The sequence below is a fragment of the Ovis canadensis genome, chromosome 13 (assembly GCF_042477335.2).
Source record: "Ovis canadensis isolate MfBH-ARS-UI-01 breed Bighorn chromosome 13, ARS-UI_OviCan_v2, whole genome shotgun sequence".
NCBI lineage: Eukaryota > Metazoa > Chordata > Mammalia > Artiodactyla > Bovidae > Ovis > Ovis canadensis.
Genome location: NC_091257.1, coordinates 82346281 through 82372791, shown reverse-complemented (window position 1 = coordinate 82372791; position 26511 = coordinate 82346281). Strand labels below are relative to the sequence as shown.

Below are 26511 nucleotides of genomic sequence, written 5' to 3'. Positions count from 1 at the left end.
GTCACTAAACCCCTGCCTCAGGACACACAGGTCCTCCCATGCACACAGGTGTACACGCGTGCCTATGCCGTGTACCCTCACAGATAATTGTCTATATACACATATGCTTATGAGCATTTACAGTTGTTTTTTACTTTTTTGTTGTAATATCATTTGCATACAGTATACAGTACAAATCACATAGGTACAGCTCAGTGCATTTTCATGCATGTGGTCACGTGAGCATCCACACTTTTATGCCCTGGCACACCATTCACTCTCATACACACACAGGAGGGCGGATGGCCCAGGCCCTTGAGAGTTACGAGCAGGGCCCATTTTATCCTGTCATTATTCAGCTGTACATCCATGGAGGCGCTGGGCTGAGATCTCAGTAGTCACGTGTCATCCCGGCCTGGCCTCATCATGGGGACCAGGCCAGGGCCCCGCTCCTCACCCTCCTTCTCTCTCTCTCCCAGCCCGGACCCCGTGGAGGCAGGGGAGGAAGTCAAAGTGAGGGTGGACCTGCTGCCCCTGTACGTGGGCCGCCACAAGCTGGTGGTGAACTTCGAGAGCGACAGGCTGAAGGCCGTGAAGGGCTTCAGGAACGTCATCGTTGGCCCCGCCTAAGGGGTCCTCGTGCCAGCCCCACCTCAGCCACCAAGGGCCCCCAAATTGACCCCAGTCTTTATCCCAAGCTAGTGAACAAAACTTGCCCCTCCTTGGGCCCCGGACCTCAGGGCAGGGGTGGGCTGCCTGCGGGGGCTCTTTGGAATCGAATGTACTTCCCGCCCACCTTGACCCCCGAGCTTGTCTCCCCACGCCCCTCACCTGTGAGGGAGGCTCTGTGCCTGCACTGTGGGAGCCCTCCTCTTGGCTGACTGGGCCTAGGGGGTAGGCCGTTTCCCCTTCCCTTCCCAGCCTAGAGGCCCCTGAAAAAGCCACTGACCACCCGCCAAACTGATTGATCGACGTCAGAGCCCCTTTCCTGGGAGCAGGCAAAAAAAGTGTGCCCAGTGACCAGATCAAGGAACTCAGCTCCCTAGAGTACCCTGAACCCCTTCCCCAGGTTGAGCCCAGACCCCGGGGGCCCTTGGCAGAGCCTGAGCATGTGCAGAATGGGGAGGGTCCCAGGAACAGACCATACCCCAAGTCCCCTCACCTCCCAGCAGCCCTGACCCAATACTTCCCCCACCCTCTCACAATGGCGAGGCGCCTAGTAAGTGCCTGGCACTTCCTGGGCTTACTGGTGCTCACACGCCCATCAGCCCATTCAGTCCCCACGGGAAACTGCAGAGCGGGAGCTGAGGAGACTGGGCTTGGAGAAGGGAGGCGGCTGGCCCTGGTCCCGTGGGATCCTGGATATTTGCAAGACTGGCTAATGTAGAGGCACAAGAAAGGAGCCTGGCCCTTCTGACTCTGTGTCCAGGGCCCCATCCACCACTCCAGCCCTGACCTGGCTGCATCAGAGAGGCCGTTTGGAACCTGATCAGAAAGGATCCAATTAGAACAGGAGACGGGGAGGGCTTAGAGTCCTAGGTTCGAGCCCCAGGCCTGGCCAGCTACTGCCTTCCCCTCCTCTGGGCCTCAGTTTCCTCTTTGGTCACAGGGAGTGACTGAACCAGCTCATCTCCAAGGCCCTCCCAGCTCTGCACTTCCGGTGCCTTGTATGACCCAGCCTCGCCAATGACAGCAGGTTGTCCTCCCGGGCTTCACAGAGCCTTGGGTCACAGGATGCCTCGAAGTGTGAGACCATAACCATGACCATCTTCCTGTCCCCAGTTGTGTCTGGGTCCCCCATCTGTGCCCAGGCATCTGCCTTGGGAGCCCATTTCTAGGGGGAAAGAGACCTCCCGAGAAACCCCCGTCCTAACCATGAGCCCGCCCACCGCAATGCCTAGACTTCACAATAGCCTTAGTTGCCTATGCTGATCACCCACCAACAAGGCTGGCATCTTAGCCATCTCCTCTTTGAAGAGCCAGAGTCCTGGAACACAGCCCCTGCCCCCCTGACTGAGCTCAGGGACCCCACGAATTGCCATCTCTGACTTTATTCCTCACTCTCTCCATGTGACCGGGGTTCCCTCAGCCTGGAGAAGGGAAGTGGGAGAGAATTCTGTGAGTGGGGTCAGAGCCTCCAGGGAGCCCCCAAGCCCCAGAGAGGGACTTGGGGAAGGTCACGCTGATACACTTAGAACTTTCTGCTTTGCACAAGGAGAAACACAAGATGAGCCAGTATATATTCATTCTATATAAATATTGCTCTATTTCCCTATGGTTTTGTAAACGCTTTTGGGTTCCAAGCAAGCAGTAGATGTGCTTTTGAGCCACAAACAGCGAGCACTGAAATAAAAGTTTATTTTTCACATTCAAACAAGGTCTGATCATGCTTTTGAGGAGAGTGAGTGGGTGAGCTCATCTAGCATCTGGACAAGCCACTTCATGCTAAGAGCCTTTCCCTAGCTTTAGTGCCTCCCTCAGATCTAAATTTAACCAGTATTCAAGGCTCTACAACTGTTTTGCTCCGTTTCCAATCCCATCTCCAAACAGCCATGTTCAGATCACAATGAAGTGCCTGTTTCTCTTCTAACATCCCATGCACTTTCAACCTCTTACCTTGGAATACTGCTCTTTTTTCCTTACTCAGCTTATGAACTCCTATTTATTTTATACTGCTTCACATTAAAGTCACCTCTTCTGTGAAGACTACCCAGATTTCTTCTCAGAACCCTGGAACATGGACCGACTCAAACATTTATCACAGTGGCTTTTTAGTTCCATGTTGATATACCTGCCCCTCACTTCCTGTCTGAAGTCCTCAATGGTGGGGATCAAGTATCTCTTAAACAGACCCTAATAAATGCTGAATTGGTCAATTGATGTGTTTCAACTCAGTTCCCCTAAGACCTGTGTTGTTCAGTAGAAAAATGTGAACCACAAATGCAAGTCATATATGTAATTTAAATTTTTCTAGTGGCCCTATTAAAAAAAAAGAAACAGGTAAAATACATTTTAGTAATGTATTTTGTTGAACCTAATATGTCTGAAACATACTATGTTTAATAAGCATGTATAATAAACATTGTTATTGCAACACATAATCAACATAAAAATTATGAGTGAGATCTTACATTCTTCTTTTCATACAAAGTCTTTGGAATGTGGTAGATATTTTATACTGACAGCCCATTCTGATTAGGACTAGCTGCATTTCAAGTGCTCTGTGGCCTCAGGTGGCTACTGGCTACCACACTGTGTTACCGAGCAAGGGCTCATGTGCCGGCCACACAGAAAGCCAAACGCTGACAGCAGTTATTTGCAGCAAAGTAAGCTTTTATTTGCAAAGCTCCAACTGCCAGCAGTGTGTTTTGAGCTTCGCTGATGGCTCCATTGGTGAAGAATCTGCCTGCCATGCAGGAGACCTGGGTTCAATCTCTGGGTTGAGAAGATCCCCTGCAGAAGGGATAGGCTACCCACTCCAGTATTCTTGGGCTTCTCTGCTGACTCAGACGGTAAAGAATCCACCTGCAGTGCAGGAGACCTGGGTTCAATCCCTGGGTTGAGAAGATCCCCTGCAGAGGGATAGGCTACCCACTCCAGTATTCTTGGGCTTCTCTGGTGCCTCAGATGGTAAAGAATCCACCTGCAATGCAGGAGACCTGGCTTCGATCCCTGGGTTGGGAAGATCTCCTGGAGGAGGGCATGGCAACCCACTCCAGTATTCTTGCCTGGAGAATCCCATGGACAGAGGAGACTGGCAGGCTACAGTCCATGGGGTTGCAAAGAGTTGGACATGACTGAGCAACTAACGCTTTCACTTTCTTTTCAAGCAAGGAGAACAGGCAGCTCGTGCTCCAAAGACCTGAACTCCCCTTTGGCTCTCAGGGAAGAGTTTTAAAAACAGTGTAAGGGGAGAGGGTCATAGGATGCGTGATCAGCTGGTGGACCTTCTGATTGGTTGGTGGCGGGGGGGGGGGGGGGTGGGTAACAGGTGATGTTTCAGGAATCTCAACCTTCTGGTTCCAACTAGTCTAGAGTACGTGCTTGTGGTCAGCACAAAGCCTCCATCCTCCACCTGGGCGGGGGTCTTAGTCTCCTCAGAGCAACTCAAAGATATGCACCAGATTGTTATCTATATCCCTTCAGGAAGAACTAGAAAGCCTGTAATTTTAGTCTTCATTGTTAACTGCTTGCACCTGCTCCTTGGAATTTAAGGACGGTCTAGAAGACTAAAGCCTCCCTCCACGCCTTTTTTTTTTTTTTTCCACTAACAAGAAACAGGGGACACAGAAGGACTTTTGTACCTGGGAGATCCCCACAAGGTCCTGCTTGGTATAGTCCCCCTTTTCCTTGATACTCCTCAATCTTTAGGGGAATGGGGGTGGGACAAGAAAGGGAATAAAGTTTTGAACAGAGACATTAATCATAAACTCACCTGGGGAACTCAGTTTCAGGGGACTCAGTTTCAATTGGATGGTGCCAGGTCTAGACTATTTCTCGAAGTGCAGGGACCTGGTCGTTCATCTCATTCCACACCGGTGAAGCGCTCATCAATGTTCGTTGATTGAATAGAGGCTGGGAGACAGATCTCTTCCTTCAGGGAACTCGTGTTGAAACACCTGACATGCAAGTAAAAAACTCAAAGTGCGTTATCACGTTTTTCAGGGTGCTGAATCTTTCTGTCCCTAAAGAATTACACCTGGGGCGTCCCTGGTGACTAGTGGTAAGGAATCCACCTGCCAATGCAGGAGACACAGGTTTGATCCTGGCTTTGGGAAGATCCCGCGTGCTGTGAGATCCAAGCAACTAAGCCTGTGCCCCAGAACTACTAAGCCTGTGCTCTAGAGCCCAGGAGCTGCAACTTCTAGAGCACACGATCCCTGGAGCCTGTGCTCCACAGCAAGAGAAGCCCCCGGCATGAAAAGCCTGGGCCCTGCCACTAGAGAGTAGCCTCCGCTCTCCACAACTAGAGAAGAGCCTGCACAGCAATGAAGACACAGCACAGCCAATAAATAAATAAAAAATTTAGAACATTGCACCTGGGTCTGGCCTGAGCATTGTATCAATTAATGCCCAGCAAGAAAACAGAACCATTATTTCAGGTGGGGAAGGAGCTTATAAGGGAAATGGACTCCCAAGGCATCTGAGGTGCCAAAAGAGCAGAGAAGAAGGAGTGGTACCCAGAAATTGGGAGTCAGCTACTGTCCAGGATGCTCGGCAGCCCAAGAGCTGTTCCCCACCACCCAGCTGCTGGAGGCGCTGTCACTACATCCCTGGAGCCAAGAGAGCTGCTGAATCTACAAATGCTGCCGAAGTCAGTGCTGGCCGCAGCCAAAGGCAGGCTGGCATCTCTCATCCTCCTGCCTTCTCCCCACTGGCAGATCCTCACCAGAAACTGGCTGGCAAGGGGCTCTGGTAGTTATCATTTTTAGGCTTCCAGCCCCTGAAAAACAGAGAAGGCTAGGCAAGGGTGGGGGCAGGGGAGGGAGTTAAGTAACTGATACCTATTGCTGCTCTCTCTTTAAGAACATGCGTCCCTTCATCGCCACCTAAGTAACTCTTATTCAGCTTTCAAAACCCTACTCCAAAGAGACCTCCTCTGGGAAGCCTTCCTGGACTGCAGCCAACTGCTTCAGCTCTGGTTCCACTTAGCATATGGTAGAGAGCCCTTTACAATTATCTTCTCAGTCTAGCTTAGGATGTTCACCAGTGCTCTAGAGCACTCCAAGAGCAGAGTCAAGGCACACTTCCCAGGAGGGGGCCCCCAAGTAGACTCGGTAGTGCCAACTCTAGCGCACAGGCCTGACTGCCTCCCCTTCTAAAAAATGACAAGGCCTCCCTGGCCAGGTCTGCCAGTGCCCTGGCATTCGGACCTCCCAATAGGCTTGCCCCAACCCAAGAGCTCACTAACTGGGAACCCAGGGAGGAGAAAGGCTTTGTGGGCCATATAGGCCCATTTTATAGATAGGGAAAATGAACCTGAGATCCTGTTCCCCAAGCCAGAGCTGAGGGTCGAGTCTGGAGCCCTATAGGACAGTGCTAGTCACTGACCTGTTGGAGCTCAAGACTGCTGGGCGCCTGCCCAAGCTCAGCTTATAAGCCAAGTTGTCAAGGGCCTGGATTCTGGAGCCAAACAGACCTGGGCTCAAATCCTGGCGCTACGATGGGTTCACAGTGTGGCTTCAGGCAGGTTCTTGACCTCTCTGTGCCTCTGCCTCCTCATCTGTCGAATGGGGGTGATTTGGAGTCTGCTTCCATGATTGGTGCGCACGTTCAGTAGAACGCTGCACACAAAACATTTAGCTGGCTCCTGGCACATTCTAACCTAACAGCTCAATTTCCTCTGGGCCAGGAACCTTTTCACCCAGTGAGCTATTCACGCCTCAAATATTCTTACCCAGAGTTCCCCCATTTTACAGATTTGATAGTCACACAGTCAGTGAGGCATAGAGTGGGGATTTGAACCCAGCCGGTCTGCCTTGCACGCCCACCCCAGTGCCTGGTCTATCCCAGAGAAGGCCCAGTTTTTACTGGGACCCTCCTTTTCCACCATGTGCCAGAGTATGTGAGCAGAGACCTCCACCACAGCCCTCGTGGAGTGGGGTGTCTGATTGGGTCCATCTTTCCGCCTCCAAAAGTCCCTCTCCTTTCCAGCTGCTCTTGTTTACTTGGGATGTCTGCCAGCTCACCCCCAAGCCTCATGGCAAGCCCAGAATAACAGAACTTTGACAGAATCCATGAGGAGAGGCATAAGTGGGAGGGCCAAGAGGGGCCTCCTAGAAGCACAAGCATGGGGCCGGGGCCAGGACCAGTTCAGAACATACACTTTCCCAGCCTCCCTACCTCCCTCCCCAACAGACCTGAGTACATCCACAGAGACACATATCTGCAAGTCTGTGCAGCCCCATGCTTTGTTTCAAGAGGCAAAGTCCAAAGGTTTCCATAAAAAGGAGAAGGGATGACAGAAATGATGGACTGTACAGCCTTGAGAGGGGCTTCCCAGGTGGCACTAGTGGTAAAGAATCCACCTGCCATTGCAAGAGACATAGAGACACAGATTCAATGCCTCGGTTGGAAAGATCCCCTGGAGGAGGGCATGGCAACCCACTCCAGTATGCTTGCCTGGAGAATCCGATGGAAAGAGGAGCATGGTGGGCTAAAGTCCACAGGTCGCAGAGATGAACACGACTGAAGGGACTTGGCATGCACACACACAGAGCCTCGAGAACACAGGATCTGTAATGATCTGAAGTTGAGCAACAGATGCAAACACGAAAGACCATTTTCCACATAATTCCACTTGGATGAAGGTCATGAACTCATTCATGGTGTTGAGAAATCAGGGTCCTATTTTCCCTGGCAGGGGAGAGATTCGGCAGAAGCATAAGGTGGGTTTGGAAGCATGGAGATGGCTTTGACCGTCTTTATCTGTGTGCTGGGTAAACAAGTACATTCAGCCTATGAAAATGTGTCTAGTTTAAAAAATATCATATTAATATTTTGTTGAAGTTTCTAAAATTAAGTCCAAAGTGAGATGGAGACGTGATCCATAGACTCTGGCCACTGGGAACAGCAAGTTTCCCCACATAAGCACCCCTCAAGGTCTGAGAAAGCCAGTGTTGAAAGGCTGGACTCAGACATAGTTACCATATGATCCATTATTTCCACTCCTAGGTATAAACCCGAGAGAACTGAGACTACATAACCACACAAAAAGTTGTCTGTAAATGTTTACAGCAGCATTCTTCATAATAGCCAAAAAGCGAAAACAAACTAAATGTCCAACAAACGATGAATGATTAAATAAAATGTGGCATGTCCACACAGTGGAATATTATTCAGCAAGAAAAAAGGAATGAAGTACTGATACATGTCCCATCATAAGCGGACCTTGAAAACATCACAATCAGTGAAAAGAAGCCAATCACAAAAGCCCACATATTGCATAAGTTCATTTATAGGAAATATCCAGAAGAAGCAACCATACAGACACAAAGTAGACCAGCGATTGTCTGGGGCTGGGAAGCTGGAAGGCTGACTGGGAGGGGATGACAGCTAAAAATCATGGAGGTTTTTTTTTTCTAGGGTAATAAAAATGTTCTCAAATTGATTGTGCAATAGATGCACGATTTTGTACTACAAGTTCCTGAGTTACATACCTTACAAGGGTGAGTTGCAAGGTTTGTGCACTGCTGCAGCTGCTGCTAAGTCACTTCAGTCGTGTCCGACTCTGTGCGACCCCATAGACGGCAGCCCACCAGGCTCCCCCATCCCTGGGATTCTCCAGGCAAGAACACTGGAGTGGGTTCCCATTTCCTTCTCCAGTGCATGAAGTGAAAAGTGAAATGAAGTCACTCAGTCGTATCTGACTCTTAGCGACCCCATGGACTGCAGCCCACCAGGCTCCTCTATCCATGGGATTCTCCAGGCAAGAGTACTGGAGTCGGGTGCCATTGCCTTCTCCAAGGTTTGTGCCCTAGGTCTCAATAAAGCTGCTTATAAATAATTAATAATGAGCAGGGCGGGGGAAAGGCTGAGCCCCAGAATCTGACTTGATTTGGATTTGGGAGGTCTGCCTGGATGTGCTGGTGACCTTGGGTAAAGCTCTTCCCTTCTCTGGGCCTTAGTTAGCCCAGCTGTCACAGGGGAGAGATGAAGGTAGCAGCAGAGAAGTACTGAGGCACTACTGATGGGGCCATGATGTTCGTGACCACGTCGGTTCCTTGACCAGCCTGTAGAATCGGAGGGTCACCTGGGGGCAACTAACTCGTAATGATTCATTGAGATCTTTGCACTCCTTTTAAAATGGCAGAAGAGGAACTTCCCCAGAGGTCCAGTGATTAAGACTCTGAGCTTCCATTGCATGAGGCACAGGTTCGATCCCTGGTGAGGGAACTAAGATCCTGCACAGAGCACAGCCAAAAAAAAGAAAAATAGCAGAAGGGACAATTTTTCCAAACCTTGCTCTTGGCCACTGCTCAAGGATACCAGAGGTACAGGTAGATGCCCCAGTTTCTCTTCAAGCACTTCATCATTTCCCAACTCCATGTCTGTACTGTGCTTAGTCGACCAGTCATGTCTGATGCCATGGACTGTAGCCTGCCAGTCTCCTCTGTCCATGGGGATTCTCCAGGCAAGAATACTGGTGTGGGTTGCCATGCCCTCCTCCAGGAGATCTTCCTGACCCAGGGATCGAACCCAGGTCTCCTGAACTGCAGGTGGTTTCTTTACCGTCTGAGCCACCAGGGAAACCCAACTCCACGTCAGCTCATTCTAAAGTCATCTGGAGTAGACAGACAGACAGACAGAGGACAAATGCCAACCTAGACCAGATGAGACTAGGATCTGCCTTCAATTGGTGAGTGAAGCCCATTTAGAGGTGGGGAAACAGGCGTGGGTGGGCAGTGGCAGTTCCACGGTCCCAGAGCCAAGGCTGCACCCACAGACTTTCCTCTTTCCATTTGTCATGAAAACACCTAAGTGCCTACTATGTGCTCAGCCTGAGGTACTCTCTGGAAGGGATGAGAGAGACCCTGAGAAGGGTGGGCAGCCCCTCCCCAGGAGTCCCAGGCCTGTGTCCCATCTTCCCTCCCTTTTGCTGTGTGACTTTGAGGAAATCACTTTCCCTTTCCAGGACTTTGTCACACTGAGACTCCCAGTTACTGTCCTGTTACCCCCCTACCAGAGATGTGATTATGATGGGAACAGGCCTTATAAACTGTAAAGCGTTGTATCTATGGAAGCCAACAGGAACTCTGGTCACATCTGAGAAAGGCAAAATCAAGGTGTCATTTCTCTAACTAGTACCAAGGTCAGCAGGAAGGGATGGGGGTGGCCTGGACCAGGGTGTGGCTGTCTTGGAGTCATCTGGACAGATTTGAGATACACAGAGGAGACTCATTCATTCAACACCCCCTTTTTTTGCTGCCATTATGGTCCAGGAACTGAGTTAGGTGCTGGGGATACACTGGAGGTCCTGTCCTACAGAGCACTCATGCAGATTACCAGAGTGAAATGAGATGTGTCAGAAAAAAAGACTAGAGTTCAGGATAATGGGGCCACTAGCACAATTGTGGAGAAGGCAGTGGCAACCCACTCCAGTACTCTTGCCTGGAAAATCCCAAAGGCGGAAGAGCCTGGTGGGCTGTAGTCCATGGGGTCGCGAAGAGTCAGACACGACTGAGTGACTTCACTTTCCCTTTTCACTTTCATACACTGGAAAAGGAAATGGCAACCCACTCCAGTGTTCTTGCCTGGAGAATCCCAGAGACGGCGGAGCCTGGTGGGCTGCCGTCTACGGGGTCGCACAGAGTCAGACATGACTGAAGCGACTTAGCAGCTTAGCAGCAGAACAATCATAAGAGTAAGGGTGCCAAGCACCCATTTAAAGGCATCATATGGGGCTACCCTGGTGACTCAGTGGGAAAGAATCTGCCTGCCAATGCAGGAGACCCATGCTTGATCCCTGATCCAGAAAGATCCCACTCGCTGCAGATCACCTAAGCCCATGTGCCACAACTGTTGAGCCTGTGCTCTGGAGCCCAGGGGGCCACAGCTACTGAGCCCACGAGCTGCAACTGTGGGTGCCTGGAGTGCCTGGAGGCCATGTTCTGCAACAAGAGAAGTCACCACAGTGAGAAGCCCATGTACTGCAACTAGAGAGTAACCTCCACACTCTCCAACTAAAGAAAAGCCTGCGCAGCAACGAAGGCCCAACACAGACAAAATAAATAAATAAACATTTTAAAAAGTGAATGCATCACATACATTAGCTTCCTGCGGCCTCTCAACACCCTGCCAGGAGGAAGCTAGCCTTATTGTCCCCATTTTACCGGCAAGGAAACTGAGGCCTGGAGAGGTTATGTGACATAGCCAAGGTCACACAGCTAGAAAACAAGGAAGCCAGGGTGCCCACCAGGCAGTCTGGGTCCACAGCAACTGCTCCTAAACTCCTGCTGTGTTATCATCTGTCTTATGATATGGACCTACAAAATGAGAGGGTCTTCTTCAACCAAGAGGGCAGGGAAGGCCTTCTGAGAAGCTGATGTGGAAGCTGAGACCCTGGAGAGGAGGAGCCAGGCCAGGGAAGTGTCGGGGGCAGGTGGGTGCAGAGGCCATTTTCCAGAAAGCTCATGCTGTAGGTTCTGGGACCCTCACTTGTGTGGGGCCCTGTTCACACAAGGACCACAGGCAGCTGTGGAGTGTTCCAGACAGGGAGGGGAGCCAGGTTGCTGCCAGAAAGCATTTCAACATAAACATTTCTGGGAAAGAGCCTCAAAAAACGCTCAGAAGGAGGGAATCAGAAACTTGTGCGTCTCCAGCAATTTGTTATGATGTCTTTTCACATTCTTCATAAATAATCACTTCTTTACTCAATTTTATATTTGTAATTTTATCTTCTATTCTTTTTGTTAAAGATGAGTCTCCCTCCGAATTAAAACTCAATGTACAATGTGATAGCACAAACTTCTCACCAGACTGACTAAATGCAGAGCAAAAGAGAAAAAATTGGAATTGTTGGTGGAGAGATGGACCAAGAAGTACTTCCCTATGTGACCGTGAGAGGAATGTAAATAGGTATGACCACTTAGGATAACTATTTGCCATATCTTCTAAAGCTACAATCATTTATCTTTATGAGGCAGTAATTTCTCTCATGGATGTTTACCCAACAGAAAATGAGTCCATATATTCTCTGAAAGACACGTGTGAGAATGTTCCTAGCAAACATCCCCCACCCCCATAATATCCCAAAGCTAAAAGCAGCCCAAAAGTCCAACACTAGCGGAACGATTATATAAACTGGTGCTGTGTTGTGCTCAGTTGATCAGTCATGTCCGACTCTTTGTGACCTCATGGACTGTAGCCTGCCAGGTTCCTCTGTCTGTGGAATTTTCCAGGCAGGAATACTGGAACGGGTTGCCATTTCCCCCTCCAGAGGATCTTACCAACCTGAAGATTGAACCTGAAACTCTTGCATCTCTTGCATTGGCAGGCAATTCTTTACCACTTTGCCAAAAGGGAAGCCCCATATAAACTGGTATAGTCAATTCAAAGTAATATTACAGGAATGAATGAGGAAAAATAAGCAATACCTACACGCAACAATTTAGTTGAATCTCACAGGCACGTTAAGGAAAGATGCCAGACACACAGTACACATGGAATGATTTTATTTGTGTGAAGTTCAACCCCAGGCAAAACTCAGCTATGATGTGAGAATGTGAGAAGTCAGATAGGGACTGCTGATAGGGAATGGTTGTAGCTAGAAGGCTTCCCAGGTGGCTCAGTGGTAAAGAATTTGCCAGCCAAATCAGGAGAAGGCCCATCAGGGAGGCATCTGGGGTGCTTGTGCTGGATTGATTCGTGAACTGGGGGCTAGTATACATAGATGTGTTCAATTCAGGGGAATGGACAGCAAAGAGATCAAGACAGTCAATCCTGAAGAACATCAACCCTGAATATTCATTGGAAGGACTGGTACTGAAGTTGAAGCCCCAATACTTTGGCCACCTGATGCAAAGAGCTGACTCACTGGAAAAGACCCTGATGCTGGCAAGACTGAGGGCAGGAGGAGAGAGCAGGCAACAGAGGATGAGATGGTTGGATGGCATCACTGACTCAGTGGACACGCGTTTGAGCAAGCTCCAGGAGATGGTGAAGGACGGGGAAGCCTGGTGTGCTGTGGTTCCTGGGGTCACGAAGAGTCGGACATGACTTAGAAACTGAACAACAACCATCCAGCCACATGCTTCTGATGTACCTTTTGTATGCATGTTGTGCTGTAACGAATAACCCCCTCCAATGGTATAAGTTTCAAGCCCCTCGAAACCTTGACTTGACCTCAAGACCTTGACTTGACCTTGAGACCAGAGAAGGATTTGGAATTTATTAAATGCATTACCATGCAGTGGTTCCCACTGGAGGGTGGTGAGTAGCAGGTGATATGGTCTCCTTGGTGCTTTAGGAAGCTCCCTCCAGCCACCCCAGGGAGAGAGTAGGGATGCTTGGGGGAGGGCAGAGAAGTCTTCCTGGGCAGCAACTCAAGGGCAAGACAGGCTTGGAAGGTGAGGGGAGGGGTAGGTGGGAAGGATTGTTGGGGTTAGGGCAGGGGCAGCCAGAGTGGGGATCTGAACGGGAGAGGAGGGCTAGTCTTCGAGCATTCTGCAGTGAACTCCCCTGGCCCCTGCCCGGCCAGGCTCGAGCTCCAGCTCTGCCCAAGCCTGGCACCCCAGCTCCACCTGGAAGCCAGCTCTCTGTCAGCCAGCTCCTCCTTCACTCCTTCCCAGGCCCAGCCTGTTCTGCTCATGGAAACTCTGAGGGGCCCACAGCCAGCTCTTGGCAGCCACCCAGATGCTTACAGAGCTGAAAATTTGTCTCTCCTCAGTCATGACTGTTTTTTTTTTTTTTTTTAATCTTCCTTGTTTTATTGACCCAAACTCTTGTGAGACCTTTCTTGGGAAGGGGAGAAAACACTTTTTCTTGGGAATAGTCTTTCATTTTCATTTCATGAGTAACTTAAAAATAGAAAGAAAGAAAGAAAAAGCACGAGGAGGGCTTTCTTGGGAAGGGAAGAAAACACTGGGAAACAGTGTTTCATTTTCATTTCATGAGTAGCTAAAAAGAGAAAAAGCACAATGGAGCGAAAGATCCTAGTTGGTTTAAAATTGCCTCATTTTAAACTGATTGATAAACCGCAGGTCTCTGGCTTAAACACACAGAGAAATGAGGCTCAGGGAGCTTCGCCTTAACAGCAGAGGCGGACGTCTCCTTGAGAAACCGTGTGGTCCTGGCGAAACGGGCGGCACTAACCCATACAGGCTTCCTGGGTGCCTCAGTGGCACAGAATCGGCCTGCCAATGCAGGAGACGCAAGAGGCTTGGGTTCGATCCCTGGGTTGGGAGGATCCCTTACAGTAGGAAATGGCAACCCATAGGAAAATACGTATTGTTCCCTATCTTCACCGACAATTCGAATTATTTTCTTTCGTTTTGTGTTTTAGCCATTCTGGTGGCTGGAGGGAGCTTCCTAAAGCATTAAGGAGATCACCAAGGAATATTCTTGGCTGAGAATTCCACGGACAGAGGAGCCTGGCGGGCTGCAGTCCATGGGGTTGCAAAGAGTCAGGGATGACTGAGCGACTGGGCATACACATAGTGCTAACCATTTTACAGATGAGGAAAGTGAGGTCTGATGAGGTGAAGTAACTTGGGACCAAGATCATTCACTTCATCAGGAGCAGAGACTGATTTTTAACAACAGTTAACAGCTGCTGTGTATTAGCACTAGAGGTGCCAGATGCTGTATATGCATTTATCCATTCAGTCCCCGCAATGACCCAGGGGAGGAAGCTACACTTATTATCATCCCCTTAAAAAAAAAACAAAACTGTTTGTTAAAGCCTTGTGTACATGTTCAGAAAAGTCCACAAATCATAAACTGAACCCACCCATGAAACCAGCACCTAGGTTAAAAATGGAACAGTTGATACAACGCCAAAAGCGTAAGTGGTAAAAGAGAAGATTGGTAAATTGGACTTCACAAACATTTAAAACTTCTGTGTTTCAAAGGATACCATCCAGAAGTGAAAAGAAATCACACACGATGGGGAATATATTTGAAATCATCTATCTGATAAGAGACTAGCATCCAGAATATGTAAATAATTCTTACAACTCAATAATGAAAAGGAAAATAATCTAATTTTAAAAGAGACAAAGGACTTGGAAAGACATTTCTCCAAAATAGATATACAGATGCTAATAAGCAAATGAAAGGATGTTCAACATCATTAGACATTAATAAATGAAAATTAAAACCACAAAGACTCACCACTTCATAGTAACCAGATGGCTATGGTCAATAAACAAATAATAGCAAGTATGGGTAGGATGTGGACAAGCTGGAACCCTCCTACACTGCTGCTGGAAACATACAATGGTGCAGCTGTTTTGAAAGAACAGTTTGATAGTTTCTCAAAATGTTAAACATAGAGTTACCTTTTGACTCATTACTTTTGCTCCTACTGGAGTTAGGAAAAAAAATAAAAAAATATACATCCACACAAAAAGTTGCTCATGAAAACTCATAGCAGCATTATTCACAGTAACTTCAGAGTATAAACAACTGCCCCCCCAGCAAGTAGAAAAAACCTAAATGTCCACCAACTCATGAATGGGTAAATAAAATGTGGTACATCCATACAATGGAATATTATCCAGCAATAAAAAGAAATAAAGTACTGATACATACCACAGCATGAATGAAATCTGAAAACACTATCCTAAATGAAAAGATCGCATATGCTATGATTCTATTTTACATGATGTGTCCAGAATAGACAAATAGAAAATAGAGTAGTAGTTGCCTAGGGTCAGGGATGGGAGGGTGGAGTTAGGGTAGAGAGCATAGGGAATGACGGCAAATGAGTGTTTTCTCTGAGGGATAATGGACAATGTTCTAAAGTTATATTATGATGGTTGCCCCGCTCTTCAATACACGTAAAACCATTGAATTGTACACTATAGATAGATAAACCTTATGGTGTGTGAACTATATCTCAATAAAGCTGTTTAAAAATAAAAGCATACTCCATTCCTTTCTTCATACTCTTCCCATACCTAGATTGTCCCTACCTTCTGCTAGTTCTCTGAATGCCCCCAAAACAACCGATTCTAAGGCCCAACTCGAATGCCATTACAAAGATCTCCTTGATCTATTTCCATTAGAAATAATTTCTCTCTCCTCTGAACTCCCATATTAATTCACATCGTTTACTCAGGGATGGTTTATAAGGCATATATCATGTGTCTGGCACTTATTACATTTCACAGGATTATTTAAGACCTGATTTCATCTCTGTTACTCTGCTGTGAAATTTTGGAGGGAGGAGATTACATCTTGTTCCCTTTTGTGTACTCAGAACCCAGCTATGTGACAGGCACCCAAAAGGCATTCAAGGAAGGTATATAGAATTCATTCTACATTTCCTTTTTCTTTCTTTAAATAAATATTTTACTTATTGGGCTTCTTTGGTGGCTCAGTGGTAAAGAATTTGCCTGCCAGCGCAGGAGACAAGATACCCTGAAGCAACTAAGTTCGCCTGTCACAGCTACTGAGCCTGTCCTCTGGAGCCTGAGAGCCACAACTACTGAGCCCACATGTCTGGAGCCTGTCCTCTGCAACAAGAGAAGCCACTGAAATGAGAAGTTGTGTGCACCTCAACTAGAGAGCGGCCCCTGCTCCCTGCAACTAGAGGAAAGCCAGTGTAGCAACGAAGACTCGGCACGGCCAAAAATAAATAAATAATACAGTACAGTATTTTAAGTATATTTTAAAATATATATTATTTATTAATAAATATTAGTAATATTTGATGTATTTATTTTTGGCTGTGCTGGGTCTTTGTTGCTACGTGTGGGCTTCCTCTAGTTGTGGTGAGTGTGGGCCAGTCTTGCTTGCAGTGCTTGGGCTTCCCAGCTGCGTAGCTTCTGTTGTTGCAGATCACAGGCTCTGGAGCAGAGGCTCAGTAGTTGCGGCACACAGGCTTAGTTGCCCCACAGCATATGGGATCTTCCTGGACCAGGGATCGAACCCATGTCCCCTGCATTGGCAGGTGGATTCCTAACCACTGGACCACTAGGGAAGCCCTACACTCCCTTTTTCTCACATCAGCCTTCTCCCAGGATACAGCTTCTCAACAGCAGGTTGAGGCATCATTGTATCCTTCATAGGAACAGCCTAGCACTTAGTAGTTTTGTTGAGTAAACAGAAAATGATTAAATGATGAAGATGGCTTTAGTTTCCATTGTGACTATCCAGTGAAAGTTTTTTTTAAAGGAAATGAGGCTTGTCTCCAGGTGTGGAGGATGGAGAGGGATAAGTGAGGATTTGCAATCCAGATGGGAAACAGAAGAAGGAAGGAGTGTGATCCTGCAAATATCTGCATGGTACAGGAAACAATAGAAGGTACCTCAAATCCCACAGATGCTTCTAAGGAAAGTGTGGAGGTAACATGTGCACACTTGCTCAGCTGATCAGTTGTGTCTGACTCTTTGAGATCGCATAGACTGTAGCCCACTGGCTCTTAAATCCCTTAGCCCAGAAGTTACACATATCACTTGCATTCACATCTTTTGCTGGAACTGGTCACATGTTCTCTCCCATCTCTAAGGGTAATGGAAAGTGTAGTTTGCCTATGTTTCCAGAAAAGAGAGGAAAACCAAGTAGGAAAGAGCATTTATACTCTCTACTCAGAGAATTTAAACAAAACAACAAACAAACTCGACCTAATAGACACATATAATTCTGCATCCAATGCCTTATTTTCAAACACAAAAGACAATTTACAAAATTTGCTATAAAGCCAGTGTCACTAAATTTCAAAGAACAAAAATAGAGCATATTATTTAACTAGTTATTTCTTATAACTAAGGTATAAATCAATAATAAGAGTGCATTAGCAATTTCCATATTCTAAGAAATTAAAATACACTTCTAGGGACTTTGCTGGTTGTCCAGTGGTTAAGACTCCAAGCTTCCAATGCAGGGGGCATGGGGTTGATCCCTGGTCAGGGAACTAAGATACAACATGCTGTGTGGTGCAGCCAATAAATTCATAGGGGAAAAATTTTTTTTAAATACACTTCTAAATAATGCATGAGTTGAAGAACTGATAAAGCTAGAAAATATTTTGAATTAATAATAAAGAAAATTCATATCAAAATTTTTAAATGTAGGTAAATTGTACATATAAGGGAAATTTATACTCTTAGACACATATGTCAGAAAAGATAAGAAGCTGAAAATTGATAAAAATAAATATCCACCCCAAGAAGTTATAAAAAGAATGTCAAGACAAATCCAATAAAAGTAGGAAGAATTAAATAATAAAGGAAAGAACAGAAAATAAAATAAGAAAGCAAAGATTAAACTAGAGCTAAAAGACGGTTCTTTGGAAATACAGAAAAATTGAAAAAACCCTGAATGAAGTTAGTCTAGAGAAAAACAGACCTGGCACCAAAAAAAAAAAAACAATATTAGGAATAAAAAGTAGAACATCACTACAGATGTTGCCAACATTAAAGGAAAAAATAGGGTACTTTGAACAACTCTGATCAATACGTTTGAAAATTTAAATGAAATGGACCACAACTTAGAAAGGTACCTTATACCAACTTTGGCGCAAGAAAAAATAGAGACCCTAGAGAATCCTCTAACAATTAAGAGCCCTGAGAATCTCTTTCATTAAGAAACCTTCAGGTCATCACTGGCATATTCTATCCAACATTCAAGGAAGAAACAATTTTAGTTTTCTGGAGACTAGAAAGAGTAATATAATCCCTAATTCATTTTATGAGATTAACATAACCCACAGACCAGAATAGCACAAAGATAAAGCAAGAAAAGAAAGTTACAGGCCAAGTTTATTTATAAATATAAATGAAAATATCCTTAATAAAGTGTTAGCCACAAAAATCACTATATAAAAGGATGCTACAAAAGTAGGCCAATCCCAGAAACACAAAGTTGATTCAACAATAGAAAATCTATTCATACAAGTCAGCACATAAACTGATTAAAGGACAAAAACTCCATTCAGAAAACCATTTGATAAAAAAATGAATATTTATTCATTATTTTAAAACTAAAAAGGTGATAATCTACAACATTATGAACAGAAGGAAATTTCCATGCTTTGCTAAAGACTATGTCTGTGGCTACCATAATTAATGGTAAAATATTGCAAGCTTTTCCTCTTGAGATCAGATGCCTACTGCATCCGTTTTATTCAACATTTTACTGGCAGTTTTATCCAGTGCAGTGAGATGGGAAAAAGAAATGAAAGATGTAAGATTTAGAAAAGCAATGAAAGATGTAAGATTTTGAAAAGAAATAAAAATCATCTTTCAAAGGTGCTACAGTTAATACGTATAAGAGGAAGGCAAAATGTTCTACAACTATGTTATCTAAATTAACGAGAAAATGTAGCATTTTTATTGGACTCAAAATAAACATATTACAAATATGTTTCCATAGAACCATCCACTGAATTATTGAAGGAAGCTACCACAGGGAAGATTTGCCCTTGGAGGACAAGATCTTCTGAACATTCGGAGATAAACCTGTGGGAACGGTTTACTCCGTGTGTGAGTGAGCTTCCTGTCAGTGGAAGGGTTCAAGCAGGGACAGGATGAGCTGCGTCCAAGGGGGCTAAAGGCTGGTTCTCCCCAGGCTGGACCTCAGCTCTTCTCACACTTGGCCCCAGGAGGCAGCCTCTCTCCTTTCTTTTGGCTCTTGTCAAAATTAACTTAATGCTTCTGGCAACGTAGATAAAATGAGCCAGGATTTACGGCTCCAGAACACAATTGCTAATCTTATCGCTGTCCACTCCCCTTGCCTAGACTCCCCTTTCAAAGAAAACCCACAACGATATTTCTCTTGCCCTGCCTCTTGCCTTCCATCCCCACCCCACCAGACTTATCTACCAAGTCCAAGTTCTCTGGCAAACAAAACAGCTCCCCCGACGGGGATGGGTGTTGGCCTCAGGGTTTTCCACAAGGGAAAACTGGAGAAGGTTCACCCTGTTCAAAACCTTCCAAGGCTCCCTGCTGCCTACAGTCAGGGCTTTTCCCCCAACACCACAGACCCCTTGAGAAAGGCAAATCCTTCCTTGCAAACGGCACTCTACTGAGATTTACTCTGTGTCCAGCACTGCACTAAGGCTTGACTTCACTGACTCCCCCATTAGACCCCATGAGGTAGGATCTATTATTAGCTCCAGGTCACTAAGTGAGAGCTTGGGACTGGGTCAATCTCACTTTGAGCCACACAGTCTGAAACACCATGTTAATCTGTTTTTTGTTTGTTTGTTTCTTTTTGTTTTTCCCCCCACATTATCGTCTTCCTTCCTTCCTTTTTTTCTCTTTCTTGGAGTATAATTGCTTTACACTGTTGTGTTGGTTTCTGCTGTTCAACAAAGTGAATCAGCCATAAATACACATATTTTCCCTCCCTCCTGAGCCTCCCTCCCACCCCCCATTCCACCTCTCTAGATCATCACAGAGCACCGAGCTGAGCTCCCTGGGCTACACAGCAGCTTCCCACGAGCTGTCTGTTTTCTCACTGAGAGTTTATATAAGTCAGTGCTACTCTCCCAGTTTGTTCCACACTCCGTCCCTAGGTCCACATGTCTGTTCAGCATCTCTATTCCTGCCCTGCAAATAGGTTCGTCTGTACCATTTTTCTAGATCCCGTACATATGTGTTGATATGCGATATTTGTTTTTCTTGGTTTGGTTTTTGTAACTGTTTTCCAAGTGAAGTTCGACATAGTCCTTTAAAGGCACAGCAGGGAGCAGTAGAGCTGCTCTCACGCCTGGACTGCTAGGACTGCTAGACTTTTCCACCTCATCCCCCGAAGCAGCTCCCTCAACGGGCACTCAGCCACCAGATCCACCATCCTCACAGGAGGGGCCCAGGAGGCAGAGACTTGTGGCTGCAGACCTTGGAGTCCGACCTGTGCTCTCTAGTTACCTGAGCTTAAGCTTTGGTTTTCTCACCTGCAAAATGGGGCTAAGGCCTTCCTGCTTTTTTAGGGTTTTAGTGAGGATTAGACGTGATCACTAATGTAAGGGTTCATCACCTGGGAGGTGCTCCTTACATATCGCCTGCAGTTATTGGCCGTCTCTGTGGTTTGGGGTAGCCCCTTAGCACCTCCTTCTGGCCTCCCTGGTGGCTCAGATGGTAAAGAATCTGCCAGCAATGTGGGAGATCTGGGTTCAGTCCCTGAGTTGGGATGATCCCCTGGAGAAGGGAATGGCGACCCACTCCAGTATTCTTGCCTGGAGAATTTCATGGACAGAAGGGCCTGGAAGGGCTAAAGACCACAGGGCTGCAAAGAGTCGGACACGACTGAGCAACTTTCACTTTCACCTTCTGGTAGTTCAACACCGTAAATCAAGGGCCATGATCTCTAGAAAATGCTGTGACCCAGGAGCTGAGGCAGCTCTGACCCCTGCCGGGGACATGGCCACGAGCCTCACTGGCTTTCCTTGCAGCTGTAGCATCCGGGCTGATGTAGGGAAGCATGGCTGTGAATAAATCTGTCAGTTTCCTGGATGTCCCCCATCTTCCCCACCCCTATCGGGGACCCCTGCCTCATAGGAGGGCTGAAGCTAGCTGGCAGCAGAACCACTTGTTGGCTGAGCTGCTAGGGAATTCTGTAAAGAACTGTCCCTCAGGCTGGAGGCGTTAACCTTTCTGCCTGGGCCCTGGGGTTAACCCTTTCCCTTCCCAGCCCCAGGGAAGCTAAGAGCAGAGCACATGTGAGGGAGGGCCATATTGATTATCCCTTGCTGCCGAAGAAATTACCCCCACATTTAGCAGCTGGAAATAAATAACTATTAACATTCAGCTTCTGTGGCTCAGGAATCTGAATGTGGCATCACTGGGAGGTTCTGGGTCAAGAGATTTCACAAGGCAGGAAGCAAGATGGCAGACACGTCGAGGCTTGACTCTGGGAGGATTGGATTCCACCCTCACTTGTGTAGCTGTTGGCCAGCTTCTGAAGAGCTATGACCCAGTTCACTCACACGTGCCTGTGCACGGAACTGCCTCGTGTCAAGGCAGCTGGGCTCCCCCCATACATTCCCCGCTCCGCCTCTGTGTAAGAGGTGAAGAGGGAGAAAGATAAGCATCCAAGCTGGAAGGCACAGACCTTTAATAACCCACCCTCTTCACCCACCACTTGTGATGCTATTGCAGGAAGGGGGATCCTTTCCTGGGCCGAGAGTGGACTCTTGTCTAACACTCGGAAATGAATTGTCTGAGGAGACACACGTGTTGACAGAGCAAGAGGCTTTATTGGGAAGGGTGGCCTGGGTGGGGGGCAGGAGGGTAAGGAGACCTAGGAGGACTGCTCTGCCACGTGGCTTGCAGTCCTGGGTTTTATGGTGTTGGAGTTACTTTCTGGGTTGTCTCTGGCCAATCACTCTGACTCAGGGTCCTTCTTGGTGGTGCACACATTGCTCAGCCACGATGAATTCCAGTGAGGGTTCTGGGAGGTGGTGGGACACGTGGTGTCTCCTTTGGACCTTTCCTGAACTCTTCCGGTTGGAGGTGGCTCCTTAGTTCCATGTTCCTTTCCAGTAACCCCCGTGGTAAAATGTAAAATAACTCAGGCAAACAGTTACTATGGTGCCTGGCTAGGGTGGGCAGTTTCAGTCAGTGGGTTTCCCCTGCCAATGTTTCCTATTTCTTAGCTGTCAGTCAGTAAGCCCAGCCCACACTTGGGAGGGGAATTATATGAGGGTGGGAAAACCAGGAAGCCGGGCGTCACTGGGGACCATCTCACAAGGTGCCCACCTCAGAGGGGCTGCGGCTGGGACACACAGGTAGACCTAAGGCTGACTCACTTTCAGATGAACCTCTGCAGAGCTGGGAGTTGGCCTCGACTCCTCATTCCATCTATCGCCACATCCTGTTAATTCAAAATCCTAAATCGTTTCCGAATGTGACCACTCTGGACTGTAACGGCTCCTGTCAGGCCCCCATCATGTCTCACCAGGATGTCATAACTCCATCACCATCTCCTCACTGGTCCCCCTGTATCTATTCTGCCCCGCTCTGCCCCCACCATCCCTTCCACCATCACCTGTCCCTTCCTAATAGCATTCAGAGGAGTCAAAATGCAGACTTGATGCTGTCTGCCTTTGCTGAGAATGCTTCAGAGGCTCTCCGTGATCCTCAGCATGAGAATTCTCCACAGACAACAAGATTCTGCAGGGCCTGACTTTCCCTGGACCTCGACAGCCTCCCCTCACAGCACTGCTGGCTCCTCTCGAACAGGCCCTGTGCCCTCTTGACCCAGGTTTCCCACACGCTGTTCCTCTTCCGGGAACACTTTTTTTTGTACCCTTCACCTAGTCAGACCCTCATTACCCTGGGGATATTGGCACAAGAGTCACTTCCTTGAAGAAGTTGACCCTGTCCAACCCTAACGGAGTTCAAGTCGTCTGTTGAAAACTCATCCTCTAGTTGTAGCGTGTTGCCGGCCCTCTGTGTCTTTATCTGATTGGTCGCTGTCTGTCCTTCCCCAAGACTCTAAGTGCCATGATGGCAGCCACCGAATCTGGTTTTGCTAGCTGCAACCATTGTGCCTGTCACCAGTGGGTGCTTAAGAAACATATATTTAAGGGACTTTCCTGGCAGTTCAGTGGTTAAGAATCTGCACTTCCTTTGTAGGGGGTGCATAGGTTCGATCCCTGGTTGGGGAACTAAGATCTCGCATACCACTTGGTGCAGCCAAAACATAAAAAAAAAAAAAAAAGAAAGAAAGAAAAGAAAAGAAACATAGAGAATTTTTTTTTAAACTTAAAGTCCTTGGGAAGATAAAACTACAATTTTAAAACAGAATTCATTAGAATCATAGAATTTTGAGGCTCAAAGGGGGTTCAGAAACTAGCCAGAGGAAATTAAGGCCCAGAGATGGGGAAGGGCTTTCTGGGCTGCAGAATGAGTGGAGACCGAGACAAGAAGACAGACCCCCGGATGACCCCCTCGCCTGCCACTTTCCATCTGCCACGAGCCCCACTAACCTCCTGCTGCTGCTGCTAAGTCGCTTCAGTTGTGTCCAATTCTGTGTGACCCCGTAGACGGCAGCCTACCAGGCTCCCCCGACCCTGGGATTCTCCAGGCAAGAACACTGGAGTGGGTTGCCATTTCCTTCTCCAATGCACGAAAGTGAAGAGAAAGTGAAGTCACTCAGTCGTCTCCGACTCTTAGCGACCCTATGGACTGCAGCCCACCAGGCTCTTCCGTCCATGGGATTCTCCAGGCAAGAGTACTGGAGTGGGGTGCCATTGCCTTCTCCGCACTAACCTCCTTTTACCACCTAAACTTCACCAATGGCCCCTGATAAACACTAACATATCACCTCCATCAGTCCTAAGACCTCGGCACAAAAACTCCAGAAGCTGCTGACAAAGCCTCCCTTCAGGTAAATTCTTTTCTTAGCTCTGCAACTACCAATTCCAAAGATGCACAGCCAGTCTGAAAACAGCCATTTCACCCCACGTCAAGAACAAGCCCTGCCTTTGAAAATTCTCCATTTGAGGCATTCTCCATTCCTCGCAAGTGGAGCTTTTGACCTTTTGATTTGGCCAGGACCTAAGAGGTTCTGGGCCAATTCCAAAAGGGAAACTGAGGCCAGAGAAGGGCAGAGACTTTCGCAAGGTCACTCAGGGAACCAGTGACAGGGTGAGGACCAGAACCCAGGCCTCTCCACTCTCTGGCCAGTGGCCCCTGTGTCTCTACAGTAGGCTGCAAGGAGTTGGACTGGATTAACTTAAGGGTACTTACAGGCTCTGATCTGAGGCTAATAGATTCTTCTTTGGACAGAGATTCTTCCTCAGACTGTGCTCAGCTGTGCAAATTTCTATCTCAGATCTTCAGCTGAGAGTAACTTTCTAAGTTCTGAAATGAAAATATGGCATTCTGAAACAAATCAGCCTTCCGAGAAAAAACCAACCAACGTTCCAAAAAAAAAAAAAAAAACTCCAAGCTGGTATTCAAATTAGTTGCCAACATTTAAAAACGAAAATATTTTTATATGCAAATCCAAGTTTCCACATTCTCATAGAAAAATCTGCCAATCTGTTATAATCCTGATCTTCCCCTCCAGTGTATGACACTTGGCTAAACTACCCAGCGGCTGTCACCCTCGTCTGTCCACAGCTGGCCACAGTGCCTGCTTCCTGTTGCCTTCCCAGGTCCTGAAGGCATTTGAATTTGGAGCCCCTGTTCCTTCGGGGTTTACAAATTCCCTCTGTAACTATTCCCCAGGTAACGGGTCACATAGGCACTGTTTGATTCCAATAGGGACAAGTGGTGTGCTTCCAGTCTGTTCTGTGGCTGGCCAAGTAGATGGTGGTGGGGAGGGAGAGCCTGATTTACACCGTGGCTTATCTGAATCCATGTATAACAGGTCATGCTGTAATGTACTTCCAAATTCTAATGAACTTTAATTACCTCAGAACCAGGACAGTCCATGCTTGTTTTGGTTGAGACAGATAAGAAATGACTCTAGGAAATGACTTCATAGACTTTTAGGCCATCAAAATGAAATCCACATGCCATCGCATTCTGGCCAAACTCGAGACCAGATTGGGATGGTCTTTTTGAAGTTTTGAGGGAAATCCGTGCTAATATCAAAAGAGGGTTTGGAGGTCTGTCTTCGGGTTCTTGAGCAATGACAGTGCTCAGATAAATTGCCTTTCTATGACCCTGCCAGGAGCTGTCACCACTGCCTGCCCTGTGTTTCATAATCCATGGGTATCGGGGGAGCAGGGGGTGGGGCTGAGGGAGGGGGCTTAGAGTAATGTTAGGCCACTGAGCACTTCATTAGGAGGTGGCCCAGAGAATCTGGGCAGATACTCTTACAGAGTTCTTGGCAAGCTTCAAACTTTGGAACTTTAAAAGCAATGGCTTTGTTCTTACCACATTTATCAGTAGTCAAATCTCAAAGCCAGCGGAAACATTAGAGTCCAGGACTATATCTCAAAGCCAATAGAAATATTAGAGTTCAGGACTATTCAATATGGGAGGGCCCTTGTATGTTTCAACTCGTCTAACTCTCTACCTTAATTGAGTAGCTTCCAACAGCACCCCAGACAAGAAGACTCAGCCAACCTTGGTGGGACATCTTCCTGATAATGGGTCAGAAGCTCTCCCCATTGAAACCTCCAGCTCCTGTTCCCAGTTTTATCCTCAAAGTTAGAACCATGCTTATGCCCTTCTTCATCTATGTATATTGAGCATCACCATATTTACTCTCTCATCACCAGGCTACACTGTTCCAGGTCATCCTTCCTGGGAGACCTTGATAGAAAGACCCAGCTGCTCCCCTACACTTGGCCCATGTCTCTCTCCAGCATCTTTTCACAACAGCTGTGACTTTCAGAGGGCACAGCTCTTGCTCTATGATTTCTAGAGAAGAACAGCTGAGTCCAGCTGTACCGCATTTCAGGTTGACATGCCCAGAATTTGCACAAAATGTTCCATATTGGTTAACAGCTTTTATTTACTTAATGAATACTCTTGTCGCTCAGCTTACTTTAGTAATATTCATTAAATCCCCATAATCCTAGGTGGTGCTAGTGGTAAAGAACCGTCTACCAATGCAGAAGACCTAAGAGACGCGGGTTCAGCCCCTGGGTGGAGAAGATCCCCTGGAGAAGGAAATGGCAACTCACTCCAGGATTCTTGTCTGGACAATCCCACGGACAGAGGAGTCTGGTGGGCTACAGACCACGGGGTTGCAAAGAGTCGGGCATGACTAAAGTGACTTACAGCATAGCACGTTATCATCCCCAGTATACAGATGATGAAGCTGAGACACAGAAAAGTAAAGTCACTTGGCCAGGGTATCAGTTAAGTGGGGAGATTGGGATTCAAACTCAGATCCTTGGAGTTTGGAGCTGAAGCTCCTAACCTCCCTGTGCTGCTTCTCCATGATGTTCATGTTAAGCTTGAG

General features: G+C 47.1%; 1 protein-coding gene and 1 long non-coding RNA gene across 2 annotated transcripts in view; one reads left to right on the top strand and one right to left on the bottom strand.

Moving 5' to 3' along the window:
- TGM2 (transglutaminase 2) overlaps window positions 1-2356 on the top strand; it is a 33663-nt gene extending 31307 nt beyond the window's left edge. Inside the window, exon 13 of the mRNA XM_069546956.1 lies at window positions 459-2356. Coding sequence (XP_069403057.1) covers window positions 459-609 — 151 coding nt within the window. The 3' untranslated portion in view covers window positions 610-2356. The remainder of the gene's footprint in view (window positions 1-458) is intronic.
- Window positions 2357-3294: 938 nt separating this feature from the next.
- On the bottom strand, window positions 3295-24768 carry LOC138417168 (uncharacterized). Its single transcript, XR_011248006.1, has 3 exons — window positions 24339-24768; window positions 4415-4598; window positions 3295-3504 (listed from the first exon to the last, which is right to left on the bottom strand). It is a non-coding gene; the product is annotated as an uncharacterized lncRNA (long non-coding RNA).
- Between the last annotated feature and the right edge of the window lie 1743 nt (window positions 24769-26511).